The sequence below is a fragment of the Ranitomeya variabilis genome, chromosome 3, assembly GCF_051348905.1.
Source record: "Ranitomeya variabilis isolate aRanVar5 chromosome 3, aRanVar5.hap1, whole genome shotgun sequence".
In the NCBI taxonomy this organism is placed as follows: domain Eukaryota; kingdom Metazoa; phylum Chordata; class Amphibia; order Anura; family Dendrobatidae; genus Ranitomeya; species Ranitomeya variabilis.
In genome coordinates, this window is record NC_135234.1 from 347096633 (window position 1) to 347116114 (window position 19482).

Here is a 19482-nt window from a genome sequence, read left to right on the forward strand (position 1 = left end):
GGGTAAACATCGGGTAACTAAGCGCGGCCCTGCGCTTAGTAACCCGATGTTTACCCTGGTTACCAGTGAAGCCTTAGCTGAATTGTCTGCATCCCGCAGTTAATGCAGCAAAAGGTATCGGTACGGCTTATATTTTTCCAACATGCAGTACTATGTCTTACTTTTGGGGGTGCGTCTTACATTAGCCGACCCCGCTAAAACCCCCACTACGTCTTACTATCGGGGGTGTCTTACTATCGGGGAAACACGGTATGTGTTACAATTTATCCTTGTTTTATTGGTGTTTGAATTATATTTTATTTTATTAAAAGTTAAGTTTTATAGTATCCTGTGCTGTAGAATAATAAGTATAAAGTGCTTTATAATATGAGGATTGCAATATATTAAGAGGAAAAAAATCATTAATGGGAGGATTGCTTCTTTAAAGATGTAGTCCCATTTTTGGCTTTTGATGACATATTATTATTTATTTATATAGCACCATTGATTCCATGGTGCTGTACATGAGAAGGGGTTACATACAAATTACAGATATCACTTACAGTAAGCAAACTAACAATTACAGACTGATACAGAGGGGCGAGGACCCTGCCCTTGCAGGCTTATATTCTACAGGATGGTGGGGATGTAGACAATAGGTTGAGGGTTGCAGGAGCTCTGGTGTTGGTGAGGCGGTAGCTTCGGTAGTGGTGAGGAGGCAGCGGGGTCAGTACAGGCTGTAAGCTTTCCTGAAGAGGTGGGTTTTCAGGTTTCGTCTGAAGTATCCGAATGTGGTTGATAGTCGGACGTGTTGGGGCAAAGAATTCCAGAGGATGGGGGATATTCGGGAGAAGTCTAGGAGGCTGTTGTGTGAAGAGTGAATAAGTGTGGAGGAGAGAAGGAGGTCTTGGGAGGACCGGAGATTACGTGAGGGAAGATATCGGGAGATTAGTTCAGAGATATATGGAGGAGACAGGTTATGGATGGCTTTGCTGGTCAGTATATGAATAGCTGAAAGATTTCTGGACTCTCCCATTTGCTGCTGGTAAATTTTGAAAACCAACTTCCTGTTTAGCTTTTTGTTTGGCACACAATTACATCCATATTAAAAACATGGATGGAGAAGCAATTTTTTATATGCTGATGTCCATGTCACAGAGGACAGCAATGGTATGTACTTCATCAACATAATTCACTGTTTTAGTGCTGTGTTTTTGTTATTATGTTATGTGATCAGGAAACAAATTAAATAAAAACTGATGAGGTCCAGGAACATTCATGTTCTTATGGTGACGTTAACTCTGACTGTACTAATTAAAAATGTTGTCCTATGGTTAAATATACCACTTCTTATGGAAACATAATTTGGGGGTTGGAATTATTAGAAAATATATACTACATATCACTTTTAATTGCATATTATTATTATTATGGCGTCTCTTGGTGTTCTTTTTATTCAATTTAAGAAAATTTTAGTACAGAAGTAGAATATCTAATTGATCAAAACTAGAGTTGAGCGAATTTTTCAATATTTGGTTCCAATTACGATCATCGGCGAATATTGTTTTTGCATTATTCGTTGAACACAGCCGAAAGTTATTGGAGTCAATGGGAGTAGAAATTACCGAAAATGTTCAGAACCAATCATCAAGCATAAATTTGGCACGAATACGGTACCAATATGGCACTAATATGGCAAATTCAGATTCGCCGACTGATTCCAAACATATTCGCTCAGCTCTAATCAAAACCATCCTTACTGATTTCTTAATTAAATTCTTTGTATGTTTGCCTAAAATAGAGCACAACAAGCATGTCGAACGAAGTGCTTGGTATTGTTAATAAATCAAGCCAAAGATTCCACTTTCTAAAAAAGGCAGCTCTGAGAGAAGAAATGTGGTGATTGAAAAGGCCATTCTCCATCCCTTAATACAGAAAAACAGGTACTATCCATTCTGAAACACCAGCATCGCCTTATGGGCATCCACTGTGCCGCATATCCTGGATATATGCTCATTCCATAAATATGGATTAGAGATCAGTCTTGCTACAAATCCATTATAGATAAGATCAGAGTGAGCAGGAAGGTGGAGGCATTGTAGAAAATGGAGATTAGGGTGTAGAGTTGCTGGCTTGAATGTCGGGAAAGAAGTCGAGTCTATAATATTCAAGTTCAGGACGCACAATAATAAATTAATGCAGGCCACTTTGTATTGAGCTGAACACCTGCTCCTCGAGTAAAGGCTTCTATTATTTACTAGAGAGCTTACTTGCATTGCTGGTGCTTTTTACTTGGTTTGCCTCGTATTAAAAATGGAAATAATGTGTTTGTTTGAAGATAAATATTTTCTTTTAAGACATACCGGTTTGCTTTTAAAGTGGATTCACATATGTGTCCAACACCGGCACTACCTGCATAACAAAATCAACCAATGTCTGGCTTATGCCGCAATGTAAAATGAACATTGAGTTCCAGTCTTTTTCTTAATTTTTAATGAAACCAATAAACCACCCATTCAATGTAAAAATAAAGAAAATTGATTTAGGTGTTAGATAAAGTCTAACAGCTACATGAATATTATTTTACTAATCTTAGGGTATGTTTCCACGTTCAGTTTTGCTTCAGGCTTTGGTCAGGATTTTATGCAGGTAAAATCCTGACCAAAACTGCACCTGAGGTCACTGGCAGGTCACCTGCGGTGTACCTGCGTGTTTTGCTCATAGTAGCAACATGCTGCGTTTAGAAAAAACGCACCACGCATGCGTTTTCGCGGCAAAAACGCATGCATTTTTTAACGCATAGTGGAGTCTGGATTTCATGAAATCCCATCCACTATGCTGTAACATCTGGACGCTGCGTTTTTGACGCTGCGGAAAAACGCAGCGTCAAAAACGCAGCGTTTCCTGAACGTGGAAACATACCCTTAGGGTATTTTCACAAATGTTGCATTTCTTACATTTTTCAGAGCGGATCTCAGAACTGAATCCATGTTAAATCTCTATAACATGGATGTACAGTAAATCAGGTTTCTATAGGGTGGGCCATTTATATGGATACACCTGTTATGACCTGGTGGTTAAGAGGCCACACTGATATGACCTGGTAGCTAAAACGCAACATGGAACGAGCCCTGAGAAGGTGGTATCTCTACTGACTGCAGTCCCTAATTCTAACAACAACACTAGTAATAGCCGTGGGATGTTCCTGACTCTCCCTAGACACCTCTTCACAGCCTAAGAACTAACTACCCCTAAAGAAGGAAATAGAAAGCTATCTTGCCTCAGAGAAAACCCCAAAAGGAAAGACAGCCCCCCACAAATATTGACTGTGAGTGGAGAGGGAAATGACGTACACAGAAATGAAATCAGATTTCAGCAAAGGAGGCCAATACTAAACTTGATAGACAGAGAGAAAAGGATACTGTGCGGTCAGTATTAAAAACTACAAAATCCACGCAGAGTTTACAAAAATGAACTCCACACCGACTCACGGTGTGGAGGGGCAAATCTGCTTTCCCAGAGCTTCCAGCTAGCCTGAATATTACATAATGACAAGCTGTACAAAAAGAGACATATTTGCAGAGCAATGAGAAATCCAAGGAGAGAACCAAATCCAACCAAGAACATTGACAGCTGGCATGAACTAAAGCCCAGAGCAGGTTTAAATAACAAACCCAGGCAAGGCGATTAGTGAAGGCAGCTGCTACAGCTACCTAAAGGAGCAGCAGTTCCACTCGAAACCACCAGAGGGAGCCCAAGTGCAGAACTCACAAAAATACCATTAGCAACTACAGGAGGAAGCTCCAGAACGGAATTCACAACAGTACCCCCCTTGAGGAGGGGTCACCAAACCCTCACCAGAGCTCCCAGGCTGATCAGGACGAGCCAAATGGAAAGCACAAACCAAATCGGCAGCATGAACATCGGAGGCAACAACCCAAGAATTATCCTCCTGGCCATAACCCTTCCACTTGACCAGATACTGAAGCTTCCGCCTCGAAAAACGAGAATCCAAAATCTTCTCCACCACATATTCTAATTCCCCCTCAACCAACACCGGAGCAGGAGGAACAACGGAGGGAACCATAGGTACCATATATCTCCGCAACAAGGATCTATGGAACACATTATGAATGGAAAAAGAAGCTGGAAGGGCCAAACGAAAAGACAACGGATTGATAATTTCAGAAATCTTATAAGGCCCAATAAAGCGAGGCTTGAACTTAGGGGACAAAACCTTCATAGGAACATGACGAGAAGACAACCAGACCAAATCCCCAACACGAAGCCGGGGACCAACACACCGACGACGGTTAGCAAAACGTTGAGCCTTTTCCTGAGACAACGTCAAATTGTCCACCACATAAGTCCAAATTTGCTGCAACCTGTCCACCACAGAATCCACACCGGGACGGTCAGAAGGCTCAAGCTGCCCCGAAGAAAAACGAGGATGAAAACCAAAGTTACAAAAGAAAGGCGAAACCAAGGTAGCCGAACTAGCCCGATTATTAAGGGCAAACTCGGCCAATGGCAAAAAGGTCACCCAATCATCCTGATCAGCAGACTCGAAGCATCTCAAATAGGTTTCCAAGGTCTGATTGGTTCGCTCCATTTGGCCATTTGTCTGAGGATGGAATGCTGAAGAAAAAGACAAATCAATGCCCATTCTAGCACAAACGGACCACCAAAACCTAGAAACGAACTGGGAACCTCTGTCAGACACAATATTCTCCGGAATACCATGCAAACGAACCACATGCTGAAAAAATAATGGAACCAAATCAGAGGAGGAAGGCAACTTAGGCAACAGTACCAAATGGACCATCTTAGAAAACCGGTCACAAACCACCCAGATGACAGACATCTTCTGAGAAACAGGAAGATCAGAAATAAAATCCATGGAAATATGCGTCCAGGGCCTCTCAGGAATAGGCAAAGGCAAAAGCAACCCACTGGCACGGGAACAGCAAGACTTAGCCCGAGCACAGGTTCCACAGGACTGCACAAACGAACGCACATCCCGCGTCAAGGAAGGCCACCAAAAGGACCTAGCCACCAAATCTCTGGTACCGAAAATCCCAGGGTGACCAGCCAACACCGAACAATGAACCTCAGAAATTACCCTGCTAGTCCATCTATCAGGAACAAACAGTTTTCCCACTGGACAGCGGTCAGGTTTATCAGCCTGAAACTCCTGAAGTACCCGCCGCAAATCAGGGGAGATGGCAGAAAGAATCACCACAGTAAAAACACAGGCCATTCTGACTTCTGAATTTCTGCCTTTCTGCTCTAGTCAAAATCCTATCACATTGCATAGGCTCAGGACTCTGCTCAGAGGACACTGCCATATGGTGCACCACCTTGCGCTCGCGCAAGCGCTGATCAATCTGAATGGCCAAAGACATTGACTCATTCAGACCAGCAGGCGTAGGAAACCCCACCATAACATCTTTAAGGGCTTCAGAAAGACCCTTTCTGAAAATCACTGCCAGGGCATACTCATTCCATTTTGTGAGCACAGACCACTTTCTAAATTTCTGGCAGTATACTTCTGCTGCTTCCTGACCCTGACACAGAGCCAGCAAAGTTTTTTCTGCCTGATCCACAGAATTAGGCTCGTCATACAGCAATCCGTGCGCTTGAAAAAATGCGTCAATATTGAGTAATGCAGGATTTCCTGGCTCAAGGGAGAATGCCCAGTCCTGCGGGTCGCCACGCAGCAAAGAAATAACAATCTTCACCTGCTGAATGCGGTCACCAGAGGAACGGGGTCTCAGAGCAAAAAACAATCTGCAATTATTTTTAAAGTTCAAAAATTTAGATCTATCCCCAGAAAATAAATCAGGAATAGGAATTCTAGGCTCTAATACCGGAGTCTGGACAACATAATCTTGCATACTCTGTACCCTTGCAGCGAGTTGATCCACGGGCAAGGACAGACCCTGAACCTCCATATCAGCACCAAAATCCTGAACCACCCAGAGATTAAGGGGAAAAAAAGACAAAACAAGCTACAAAGGAAAAAAAAATGACTCAGAACTTTCTTTTCCCTCTTTTGAGATGCATTTAACACATTGTGGGCCAGCTGTACTGTTATGACCTGGTGGTTAAGAGGCCACACTGATATGACCTGGTGGCTAAAACGCAACATGGAACGAGCTCTGAGAAGGTGGTATCTCTACTGACCGCAGTCCCTAATCCTAACAACAACACTAGTAATAGCCGTGGGATGTTCCTGACTCTCCCTAGACACCTCTTCACAGCCTAAGAACTAACTACCCCTAAAGAAGGAAATAGAAAGCTATCTTGCCTCAGAGAAAACCCCAAAAGGAAAGACAGCCCCCCACAAATATTGACTGTGAGTGGAGAGGGAAATGATGTACACAGAAATGAAATCAGATTTCAGCAAAGGAGGCCAATACTAAACTTGATAGACAGAGAGAAAAGGATACTGTGCGGTCAGTATTAAAAACTACAAAATCCACGCAGAGTTTACAAAAATGAACTCCACACTGACTCACGGTGTGGAGGGGCAAATCTGCTTTCCCAGAGCTTCCAGCTAGCCTGAATATTACATCATGACAAACTGGACAAAAAGAGATATATTTGCAGAGCAATAGAGTCCAAGCAAATGGACAAACAAGAACTAGCAAAAACTTATCTTTTGCTGACAAGGACAGGCCATATGAGAAATCCAAGGAGAGAACCAAATCCAACCAAGAACATTGACAGCTGGCATGAACTAAAGCCCAGAGCAGGTTTAAATAACAAACCCAGGCAAGGCGATTAGTGAAGGCAGCTGCTACAGCTACCTAAAGGAGCAGCAGTTCCACTCGAAACCACCAGAGGGAGCCCAAGGGCAGAACTCACAAAAATACCATTAGCAACCACAGGAGGGAGCTCCAGAACGGAATTCACAACATGCACCTAAATAAAATGGGAATGGTTGGTGATATCAACTTCCTGTTTGTGGCAAATTAGTATATAGGAGGGGGAAACTTTTCAAGATGGGTGGTGACCATGGTGGCCATTTTGAAGTCAGCCATTTTGGATCCAACTTTATTTTTTCCAATGGGAAGAGGGTCATGTGAGACATCAATCTTATTGAGAATTTCACAAGAAAAACAATGGTGTGCTTGGTTTTAATGTAACTTTATTCTTTTATTAGTTATTTATAAGTTTATGACCACTTATAAAATGTGTTCAAAGTGCTGCCCATTGTGTTGGATTGTCAATGCAACCCTCTTCTCCCACTCTTGACACACTGATAGCAACACCGCAGAAGAAATGCTTGCACAGGCTTTTAGTATCCATTGTTTCAGATGCTGCACATCTCATATTTTCACAGCATAGACAATTGCCTTCAGATGACCTCAAAGATAAAAGTCTAAGGGTCAGATCGGGAGACCTTGGTGGCCATGCAACTGGCCCATGATGCCCATCATGATGATGTGTTGCCCTCTTTATGCACTGAAGATGGCATGTTCCCTGAGTTTTTCTCACAAGATGGTGCACCACCACATTATGGCTGTCAGGTCCGAGCATTCCTACATCATCAGTTTCCGGGAAAGTGGATTGGTCGTCGTGGGCCAGTTGAATGGTTGTCGTCTAAGAACATTAAACTTAAACTGTCATTGGCAAAGTTGGGTCCAAAGTTTATTGGTCCATATGAGATCCTAGAGGTGGTCAATCCTGTGGCATTTAGGTTAAAACTTCCTCCATCCCTAACATATTTAATAAATCCCTATTAAAGGAGTATATTCTTTCTGCATTGTCTGCCTCCTCCGATTTCAGTAGACAGTGGCCTGGAATATAAGGTTCAGAGGGTTGTGGATTCTCAGCGGGTCCATAATTCCCTCCAGTACCTCATCCACTGGAAATGATATGGACCAGAGGAGAGATTCTGGATCCATGCTCGAGATGTGAAGGCCAATAGGTTAGTCAGGGCCTTCCATCTAAAAATTCCTGGGAAGTCTGTGGGTCCTGTAGCCCCCCTAGTAAAGGGAATACAGTCACGGTTCTACCCCTCAGGGTGTCTGGGATGCAGTTACTGACAGCTCGGCTGTCCAATCTGGTAAAGGGGTGTGCTGGAGCTGTCAGTACTGTGATTGACAGCTTGGCCATCCAATATGGTACAGGGGCGTGCTGAGCTGTGAGTGTGTTGATTGACAGCTCTACTATCCAATCTGAGACTGTGAGGCGTCGAATGTCTCATGTCTTCATTATTCCACTTAATAGCCATTCTTCTTAGCTTAGCTGAGCTTCCCAGAGCACTGCCAGATGTACATTCATCTTATGAGGTTTGTGCTGTGCTCTCTGTGCCTTAAGTTCTATATGTTTGATCTGTTGCCTGACCTTGGACTTTGTTTTGTCTACTTGCCTGTTTAACCACTTCAGCTCTGATCTGTTATCCTCCTGGTACTCTGACCTCAGAACGTTACCTGACTGCGCTTTTGTCTCTTCCTTCTTTTTTTGATGTACCCTCCTGGCTTCTGACCTTGGACTCCTTGACCACTCTGACCCACTCCTGACTAGCATCACAGTTAGGAAAAAATGGATGATAGCAAAGAGTCCATTCTATAACACTGCAGTAGATTTGCAGCAGATTAATCCACTCATCTCTACTATTAGCACTTCTATTTTTGTAAGCATTCTTGAATTGTTGCATTTCCCCCATTGCCTAAAACATTTACACATTACAGTATATGCCCTGGTATATATTGTAAATGGATGCCATAAATATGATGTCAATATAGCTTATACACCCAAAGTCATATACAGCTCTGGCAAAAATTAAGAGACCACTGCAAAATGTTCAGTTTGTATGAGTTTTCTCTTTATAGATATATTTTTGAGTAAAATGTAAATTGTTCATTTATTCTATAAACTTCTGAGAACATGTCTCTGAATTTCCAAGCAATAATTTTTGTATTTTTTTACTGACAAAGAAAAATGGTCAAAATTAAAAAAAAAAAAAAAACAGGGCGTTCACACCTCAAATAATGCACAGAAATAATGCACAGAAAACAAGTTGATAACAATTTAGAAACAACAATACTAATGTTTTAACTCAGGAAGAGTTCAGAAATCAATATTTTGTGAAATAATGATGATTTCACAGCTTTCATGCGTCTTGGCATGCTTTCCACCAGTCTTTCACACTGCTTCTGGTGCAAAAATATAAGCAGTTCTTCATTGTTTGATGGCTTGTGACTATCCATCATCCTCTTGATTACATTCCAGAGGTTTTCAATGGGATTCAGGTCTGGAGATTGGGCTGCCCATGACAGGGTTTTGATGTGGTGGTCTCTTAATTTTTGCCAGAGCTGTACATTCAAACATACAACTAGCCTCCTTTCTTTGACTTATCACTTGCCAAGTCCTGTTTCTCTCTCATTTGTCCTTTGACAGTCATTTGGGTCAGGAGTATAATGCAGGTGATAATCACAGCACAGAAAGGACTCAAGGCAGAATATTGTAAGAGTGTAAGAGACACAACTTTTACGGACTGACAATAAAACATGCCAAACTGAAGATAAAATGGATTCTAGAGGAAAAAAATGTTAGGAAACTTTCTTTCCTGTATAATCCTACAGCAAAATTAAAATTATAGAAAAACTGCCTCCTGCACCACCTAATACTATGTTCATACATATCACTTTTGCAGCATTTTTGAACATTCTCATTGCTTTCAATGATGAAAAAACAGTCTGGCAATGTGCCAGTTTAGTGTTTGAGCTGGTGGGTGAATGGCTGAGTATTTTTTTTAAGGCGTTACAAGGCTTGAGATAGGGACAGCTGAACTCTGAGCTGGGCCAAATAAATAGACAGAGTTGTTGATGATGCTTGTGAATGTGCAACAACAGGTGCAGAACAAGAGGCACAATGTGAGGAACATGGCATCACCGGGTCTCATATAGACTCGATGAAACTATGCAGGTGGACAATCTTCTTGCCAGTAGGCAAGAAGGTTATAGCATTACTGTGATTGGCAGGCGATCCTCAGAAGTTTAGTGGCTGAAAATCAGGTGCCAAACATGTAGGGCTGAGAATCGAGCATTGTGCCAGAGTACCCAGATACTCGATCGAGTACCCAGCTTCATGAGCAGCAGGATGCTCGATCGAGCCTTGAGCACTGATGGGTACGCTTGCCCATCAATAATTGTTAATCTTTTGCTGGTCAGTGTATTTGCATGTGCAACTAAAGCCATACACTGGCCGAGTTTCTCTTCTGCATCAAACAGCAAATGTCACATTGAATTGCTCCTGGTCAAATACAACTTTTCAATGTAATAACCAACAATGCCTGAGACTGAATTTGCATGTCCTAAATTTGTGCCTAGGCCAAAAAGAATGTCTGGGTATTTCTATCTAAGGGTACCGTCTCACTATACGATTTACCAACGATCACGACCTGCGATACGACCTGGCCGTGATCGTTGGTAAGTCATTGTGTGGTCGCTGGGGAGCTGTCACACAGACCGCTCTCCAGCGACCAACGATGCCGAGGTTCGCTGGTAACCAGGGTAAACATCGGGTTACTAAGTGCAGGGCCGCGCTTAGTAACCCGATGTTTACCCTGGTTACCAGCGTAAAAGTAAAAAAAAAAAACGTACATACTCACCATCTGATGTCCGTCAGGTCCCTTGCAGTCTGCTTCCTGCTCTGACTGAGTGCCGCCGTACAGTGAGAGCAGAGTGCAGCGGTGACGTCACCGCTGTGATCTGCTCTCACTTTCCGGCCGGCAGACAGTCAGAGCGGGAAGCAGACTGCAAGGGACCTGACGGATATCAGATGGTGAGTATGTACGGTTTGTTTTTTTTTACTTTTACGCTGGTAACCAGGGTAAACATCGGGTTACTAAGCGCGGCCCCGTGCTTAGTAACCCGATGTTTACCCTGGTTACAAGCGAACGCATCGCTGGATCGCTGTCACACACAACAATCCAGCGATGACAGCGGGAGATCCAGCGACGAAAGAAAGTTTCAAACGATCTGCTATGACGTACGATTCTCAGCAGGGTCCCTGATCGCTGCTGCGTGTCAGACACTGCGAGATCGTAACGATATCGCTAGAACGTCACGAATCGTACCGTCGTAGCGATGAAAATGCCACTGTGTGACGGTACCCTTAAGCAGCAAAGCATGACTTTCAGCTTTAGCAGAAACCAAAAAGTATGCCTGGGCAATACCTGATTTACAAAGTTGGAACACGAAGAAATTCAATGTTTTATATATTGGAGCATCTATACAAGCAGCATCAGGTGGAAACTGATAATAACTGTTGCATGGGTTACTTTGAATTCCACCATTGGCAGCTGATGAGAGACAGATGATGCTTAAAGGGGCCTTTGGAACAGATTACTAAATTTGACAATAAGGGCAACTTTGGTCTCAACGATGTCATCCCCTTCACATTCATATTGAAAAAAACATTAACAAGAATTCAACAAGTGAAGGAAGAACAGCACTTTTAACATGTTCATCGCCACCCTGGGCCTGTTGGGGATGGCACATGCAGAGGAAGCGGATCAGCAGCAGGTCAATGTGTATGGATACATTGAGTTATCCAAGTCACAAAGAAATGAGGCTGACAAGGCTATAATACAAAATGTTGAAACTGGTTACGATGTTCAGCAATCACAGAGGGGAAGAGAAAGTGAACCAACAGGGACCTAGGTTATGCTGGTGAGCGGGTCAAACTGGATGTTCAATTCCTTGTGGACTGACAAACATATTGTTAGCATCAAGCAAAGGGATGACTATTGTATATCCATGCTTTAAGACCCTCGCTATAAAGATAAATTAGGGGAATTTTTCTGGCTTGCAAAAGAAAATGAGAAAATTGGCATGATACCAGGATGATCTGAGCTCTCTGCTTGCAGTAGCTTTCACATCACTTCTATGAATGCCTGCTGTCTGCATGTCTGACCAAGGGCCTCTCTTTGCTCTTCACAGAATGAAAAGAGTTGCTTATCTCCACAGGTAAACTATTATGGTTAAAGAGTGTGAGAAGAATCTACACAAATCCACATTATTCTTTGTAGAAATTGCTCTCAGCCAGAGACAACAGTAATGGTCATGCTTGCACCAGAATTTTCTGCTTGCTGCTTTGATTTGTACATATTGAGTACTCATCATGTGCTACTAGTTGATCTATACCACCAACAGGGAATATACATGTATAACATTGTTTTGCTACTGAAAAATGTATATTCTTTCATTTTCTTTTTAAAGTGTCAGAACATTTATTAGATCCTTAATTCAATACTTTATGGGGTTTGGAATAAAGTTATATAAATATACTCTGTTACCATGGTATCATGATCATTTTTATTGACACTTACCTTGCTATGACAAAAAGGACACAGCTCACACCAAGATAAGCAAGTAGGATGTACATCCAGATGTCAGGAGACAGAGGATTCAAAAAAGAGAAGACACTAGGATTGGTCCCATTAGCTTTCCGATATAGTATGCTTATCCCCAGAGTCATAAATGGTTTAGAAAAATCTATCACTTTCTCTCGGATGTGGGTTATGGTAAGTGGAGCCACTGCCAAGTCAGCTTTCTGAAAGAATATAAAAGTACTAAAGGTTAGGAAACATAGCAACTCAAAAATTTGTAATTTTCGATAAGTGGCAATCAGACAGGACATGTTATGTGTACACACTTCACTGCCTATATATTATACAATTTCCTGCAACATAATAAAACTCTGACAGGGTAACTGCTTGGAAATGGCATACAATTAGTTTAACCTGTCTCCTTTAACTTTTGATGACGTAAAATCATTAAAGTTACAATAACAGTAACATAACAGAGAAAACAATCATAGCTAAATGTATTAAAGTAAAAATATTACAAATATCTCAAATACATACAGCTCCTGCAAAAATTAAGAGACCACTGCACAGTTTTATAAAAAATCAGCTTCTCTAAATGTCTGACAGCCATTCCATTCCAGTCTCAGTTGAATTCCAACCAGAGTATACCTCATTCTACTTTATGTGCTTCTGATTAGGTGATCACCTGAACCAAATCTTATTTAACATAGAAAAGTATAAAAAACACTGCTGTGGCGTTAACTTGCAATAGGACAAGCTGGATGGCAAAACAAGTGCTAGTAATATCCCAAAAGTAATAGGAATGAAAAACTAAGTTTTAACCATGCCAAATGTGTTGAAAAGAAAAGTCTTGAGTGAGGAAAAGAAGGGCTCAATTTTAGCTTTATTAGCAGAGGGATACAGTGAGCGTCATGTTGCCTCCATCCATCAAATTTTTAACACGACAGTCTATTACAACAAGGTCAAGCAGCAGACATTAGAGACAACAAAGCTACAGTCCGGCAGAGGGCGAAAATGACTCTCCACTGACCAGGATGACCGTCATCTTATTCAAATGTCACTCAGCGACCACAGGATGACATCAAGTGAACTACAAAAGAAATGGCAAATGGCAGTTGGGGTGAAGTGCACGGCAAGAATAGTTCATAACAGGCTCCTAGAGGCAGGGCTCAAGTCATGTAAAGCTTGAAAAAAGCCTTTCACCAGTGTGAAGCAAAGGTGAGCCAAGCTGAAGTTTGCCAAAGTCCATAAGGATTGGACTATAGAGGACTGGAGTAAGGTAATCTTCTCTGATGAGTTTAATTTTCAGCTTTGCCCAAAACATGGTCATCTAATGGTTAGACGGAGACCTGGAGTGGCGTAAAAACCACAGTGTCTTGCACCCACTGTGAAATCTGGTGGAGGATCGGTGATGATCTAGGGATGCTTCAGCAAGGCTGGAATTGGGCAGGTTAATCTTTGTGAAGGACGTATGAATCAAGATGCATGCAAGGTTATCCTGGAAAAACAGTTGATTCCTTCTGCTCAGGCAATGTTCCCCAACTCTGAGGACTGGTTTTTCTAGCAGGACAATGTGCCATGCCACGCAGCTAGGTCAATCAATGTGTGGATGAAGGACCATCACATCAAATCCCTGTCACGGCCTGCCCAATCTCCAGACCTAAACCCCATTGAAAACCTCTGGAATGTAATTAAGAGGTAGATGGATAGTCACAAGCCATCAAACAAAAAACTGCTTACATTTGTGTACCAGGCATGGCATAAGGTCACCCAAAAGTACTGTGGAAGACTGATGGAAAGTATGCCAAGACTCATGAAAGCTGTGATTTAAAAATCATGGTTATTCCACAACATATTGATTTCTGAACTCTTCCTCAGTTAAAACATTAGTATTGTTGTTTATAAATGATTATGAACTTGTTTTCTTACCATTATTTGAGGTCTGCAAGCAATGATTTTTTTTTGTTATTTTGACCATTTCTCATTTTCTGAAAATAAATACAAAATGTATTGCTTGGAAATTTGAAGACATGTTGTCAGTACTTTATAAAATAAAAGAGCAATTTACATTTTACTCAAAAATATACCTATAAAGAGTAAAATCACACATCTCAACAAATATCTTAACAGTGTATGCAATGTATATTGTGCAATCTTGCGATGCATGAGAGGGGCCTAGCAGAACAGGTCACTTTTGCACAGTATGAATTGCACAGTAGGTGTAAGACATCAATGGAAAGTAAGATGACCTGGCACAAATGGCAGCAATGTATGAAAGGGGTCTGTCATCTCCTACCTATATAGTTGCTCATTGAAGCCAAGCCTACTCTTGCTGCATCAAGGAGAAACACATAGTGAGCAACATTGGGACAAAAAATGGTAATTATTAGAAAGGATATAATTGATTAGTTTCAAAACAAATTTGACTGGAATTTTGCCAGATAGTAATTATTTTTGTGATTTACTGCTGGCGAATAAAGCAAAATAGACAGAGCAGTCAGGCTGTGGAATGCCCTACCACAAGAGGTAGTAATAGCAAATACTATACCAGCATATAAAGAAAGGGCTGGATGCTTTTCTCAAAACAAAATGAATTGTGGGTTATAAATACAATAATAGAGAAGGTGTAATGTGTGTAAACTTGTGTGTTCCCATCATTTGAGGTGGAAGATATAGTCTTTAGGCAAAAATGGGAGGAGCATGCTACCATATGCTCAAAGGGCTTTATGGAACTACTAGCCCAACTTAACAAACATACCATAGAGTCCCTGGATAGAGAAATTGAGATTGTGCAAAATATATTGAAGCGTGATCTATCTGAAACAGAACTACAAGAACTCAATAGTGAAATTGATAAAGAATTTCAGAGATGGGAAAAAGAGATATGTGCCACCAAAACTGCTAAATTTCAGCGGGATGTTGGAGACAAGCAGTCTAATTCAGTATACAGGTGGAATCGAAAATCACGTCAATATAAGAGGGGATCAAGGAGGAGATCTTCATCTGTATCTATGACTTCTCATGCATCTAGTGAGGAATCATCAAAATCACATCTGAAAACTGCTGAGCCTAATAAGATGTTTCCCAATAAAGACAATCAAGTGGTCAAGCGTAAAGTTGGATATTCTAACAAACAAGACAAAAAACATAAAACCAACCTCAATTTATCTGAACATGCCCTTACTCATGTGAAGAAACCGCAGGTAAAGAAGGATGCAGGGACAAAAAGGAGCCAGAAAGCAAGTAACGTTTTTAACTTTCCTTTAACTTCCAACCCAACAAAGATAACAACAGTTTTCCACGCAGGGAACTTAAGTACAAGATCACAATTTCACAGTAAATCCTATCTACTATATAGACGCCCTGAACTATACCCGCGGAACGCGACAGCGCCTCACTAGTGACCCCCAAACGAGAAAAGTCAACAAAGTTCACTTATCAGCGCTGTTTCAGCGATGCAGTCCTGATGGTGAAGCTCCGTCAGCGACGTAGTCCTGATGGCGGGGGAAGGAGGTGTCCTCCGTCGACGGGCCCAGGTGTAAATTCGAGACCAGAATGTCTGTTGCGGTGCTGCGTCACCCCCTGCAGGCGGACGTTGATCCGGGGTAACAGTTTCCAAGTCCAAAGAGGAGTCTTTTCGAGGAGAATTAGCGGAGTAATCCGTATCAGTGACAGTTGAGACAAACCCAGGAAGGACCGGAGCACTTTCTGGCAAGATACTCCCGGGGAGCGCGGTAATACTGTCCCTGAAATGATCAGCGCTACCCCTCTGCTTTGGGGGTCGCTGACGACGGATGCGCCGCTTTCTGGGGGCTCTGGTAATTGCCCGCAGCGTCTGCTGCACGTTCTCCCCGTTTCCAGCAAGTCTCACTGCGGCCTGCACACACACGACAACTGCGCTGCAGTTCCCTCTCCTCCGAGTTCTCCCGCGCTTCTCCGCCCCTGCTTTCGCGCGCTTTCCCTTTTATCCTCCCCTCTCCCTGCATCACTCTCTCTCCTGTCACCTCCGCCTGGCTTCTCCTCCGCCCTTCAAATCCGTCCCCCGGAACCCCGACTCCCGGCAACAATGGTTCTACCCGTCTGTACGGCTCGCCAGGTCCCCGTCCCCTACATTCCCCCACCCTGTATGCTCGCCAGTCCCTGGGCGAGGCCTTCGAACTGACAGGTCGCCCACCTGACGGATTGTTCCACACTTGGGTCTGTCTAGCGTGTAAGTCAGGACTGTAGCGAGTTGGGGGTCTACCTGCAGTAGAACGTTCAGAACGTCGTAGCTCGGGTCCTTGTGTAGGGGGTGTCGGGGGAATGCAGTCAACGGAGGGGCGACTGATCAGGGGTAGTGTAGTAGTCGAGATAGGGGGAGTATTTTGACGCCGTTCTTCTTCATCATCATCCTCTCCATCCCACCAATGGTTGTTGGGGGACTCAGTCGTAGGTGGCTCTTCCCTGATTGCGGATTCCGGGGTGTCCGAGTCAACAGAGCGACACAAACGGAGCATGTTGCGATGGAGAATGCGAGTACCTGTACTTCCGGGGACCTCAGACCGCACTTCATATACAGGTCCATGCGGGTCTATACGGCGAAGCACCCGATAGGGTGTTTTTTCCCAACGATGGTCTAACTTGTTTTGTGGTCTTTGCTCTCAAACGAGTACTCGATCACCTGGCCGGAACTCTGGGGGTTTTGCTGTAGGGGTGCTCCGATGCTCCACTTCCCGAATTCGAGTGTGCACCAACCGGTGTAAGGTCTGCAGCCGATGTCGATGATCACGCACCCACGAAGCCATCCCTGTTCGGGGGCCTTCTTCCTCCGAAGACAGTTCCAGATCTGTCATGCCTTTCCCTGGGCGCCCAAAGACCACTTCATACGGGGTGCGTCCTGTGACTTGATGAACTCTATTGTTGTAGACCCACACTAGGTCAGACACATACTCCGGCCAGCGGGTCTTCTGATCTTGTTCTAGCGCATGCAACATTTGAAGCAAAGTCCGGTTAAACCGCTCACAAGCCCCATTTCCCTGGGGGTGATACGGTGTGGTGCGTGACTTATCAATGCCGCAGAGGCGATGCAGCTCATCCATGACTTTGCCCAAGAAACAGGCTCCTTGATCTGAATGTATTCGCCTCGGACAGCCGTAAACTTGGATAAAGTTCTTACAGACAGCGCTTGCCGCAGACTCAGCTGTCTGATCGCGGGTAGGGGTGACTACTGCGAACTTTGAAAAATGATCCACCATAACGAGGCAGTGTTCGTAGCCTTGATGCGCTGTTCCAATGGTGATGTAGTCTATCATCAATACTTCAAAAGGGGCAGACGTCGTGATGCTCTGCACAGGCGCCCTTTCCTCCGGTGACTTGGTTAACTCACATTGTCGACATTGCCTACAGGCAGTTTGTACTTCCGCGAGCAGCCGAGGATGATAGAACCGAGTTTGCAGCCACTTAAACGTCCTCTTCACTCCGAAGTGTGCCCCGGACTCATGAGCTTCTTTAGCAACTGCGGCCACCACGGGCCCTGGTAAGACCATCTGCCACGTCAGCCCGGAATCTGCCTGAGTCATGGTTAAGTCGCATAAGAGCCCTTCCTGAAGAGTTAGGCGCTCCCATTGCCGCAGAAGAAGGTTCAGGTCTGACGGGAGGGTTTGTCCAGGAGTTCTCACGGGCAATAGACCATTTGTTACCCACTGTCGCAATGGAGCTAGTTCCTGGTCTTCTTGTTGCAGCCGTATCCATTCGTCCCAACTCTGAACCAACAGTCCTGTAGCCGTTCCGTTCCCGGTCTGCTCCCGGCTCACAGCCGTCCGAGCAGTGGCCCCGATGGCGTAGGGGATTTCTTCTCCCTCCAGCTCTTCGTCTCGGTTAGTTCTTGGGGTGATCCTCCGAAGACGAGATAATGCGTCAGCATGAACATTCTCCGCTCCTCGCTTGTAGAGGATACGGTATCTGTACTTGGCCATCCGGGCTACCCAGCGCTGTTCCAGGGCACCCAATTTTGCATTTTCCAGATGTGCCAATGGGTTGTTATCCGTGCGTACCAGCACCTCAGAACCGGCCAGGTACTCAGCAAACCGCTCCGTCATAGCCCACACCACGGCTAGCAACTCCACCTTGAAAGAACTGTAATTGTCCTGGTTCAACTCAGAGTCATGAAGAGACCGACTCGCATAGGCGATCACTCTCTCCCGCCCATCCTGAACCTGAGACAACACAGCCCCCAATCCCTGAGAGCTGCCGTCGGTGTGCAGGATGAACGGTTGCGAAAAGTCCGCATAAGCCAACACAGGCGGCTCCAGGAGAGCTGTCTTCAAGTCCTGGAACGCTGCCTCTTGTGGCTCCTGCCATTGTATCTTCTTCCCACGTTCCTTGGGGGAGCTTCCTTTCAGCAAGACTTGTAGATTGTAAGAGCGGCGAGCAAAGTTCTTCACAAAGCGCCGGTAGTACCCAGCGAGGCCCAAGAATGCCCGTACATCCTTGGCGGTCTCCGGTGTGGGCCACTCCTGGATTACGGCAATCTTCTCCTGTGATGGCCGAACTCCTTCGGCGGACACCACATGCCCCAGGTACTCGATCTGTTCCCGGAACAAGTGGCATTTCTGGGGCTTCACCTTAAGCCCGTATTTCAGTAACCGGTCCAGCACCTGCTCTAGTCGGCACAGATGTTCCTCGAATGTTGGGGCATAGATGATGATGTCATCCAGATAAATGAGAGTGGCCTCGAAGTTCAAATCCCCCAGACACCGCTCCATTAATCGTTGAAAGGTGCCGGGAGAGTTGGACAGTCCAAACGGCATTCGATTGAACTCAAATAATCCCATGGGCAGGATAAACGCTGTCTTGGGACGATCTGCTTCTGACATCGGGACCTGCCAGTATCCGCTGGCTAGGTCTAAGTTGGAAAAATATTTGGCCCGACCCAGCACGGAGAGAGATTCCTCAATACGGGAAGTGGATAAGAGTCTCGGACGGTGCACGCATTTAGCTTACGGTAGTCCACACAGAACCGTAGCGTGCCGTCCTTTTTCCGCACCAGCACGATCGGGGCAGCCCACGGGCTCTGACTCTCGCGGATCACTCCTTTTTGCAGCATCTGGCCTAACAACGTCTTTACTTCTTGGTACATCTGCGGGGGAATCTGTCTGTACCGCTCCCTGATGGGCACT

At 44.2% G+C, this 19482-nt stretch overlaps 1 protein-coding gene across 1 annotated transcript in view; it reads right to left on the bottom strand.

The window, feature by feature from the left end:
- Positions 1-19482, bottom strand: part of GRIK3 (glutamate ionotropic receptor kainate type subunit 3) — an 811677-nt gene that overhangs the window by 129217 nt on the left and 662978 nt on the right. The window contains exon 11 of the mRNA XM_077295874.1: positions 12326-12549. Within this exon, the coding sequence (XP_077151989.1) occupies positions 12326-12549 (224 nt within the window). The remainder of the gene's footprint in view (positions 1-12325; positions 12550-19482) is intronic.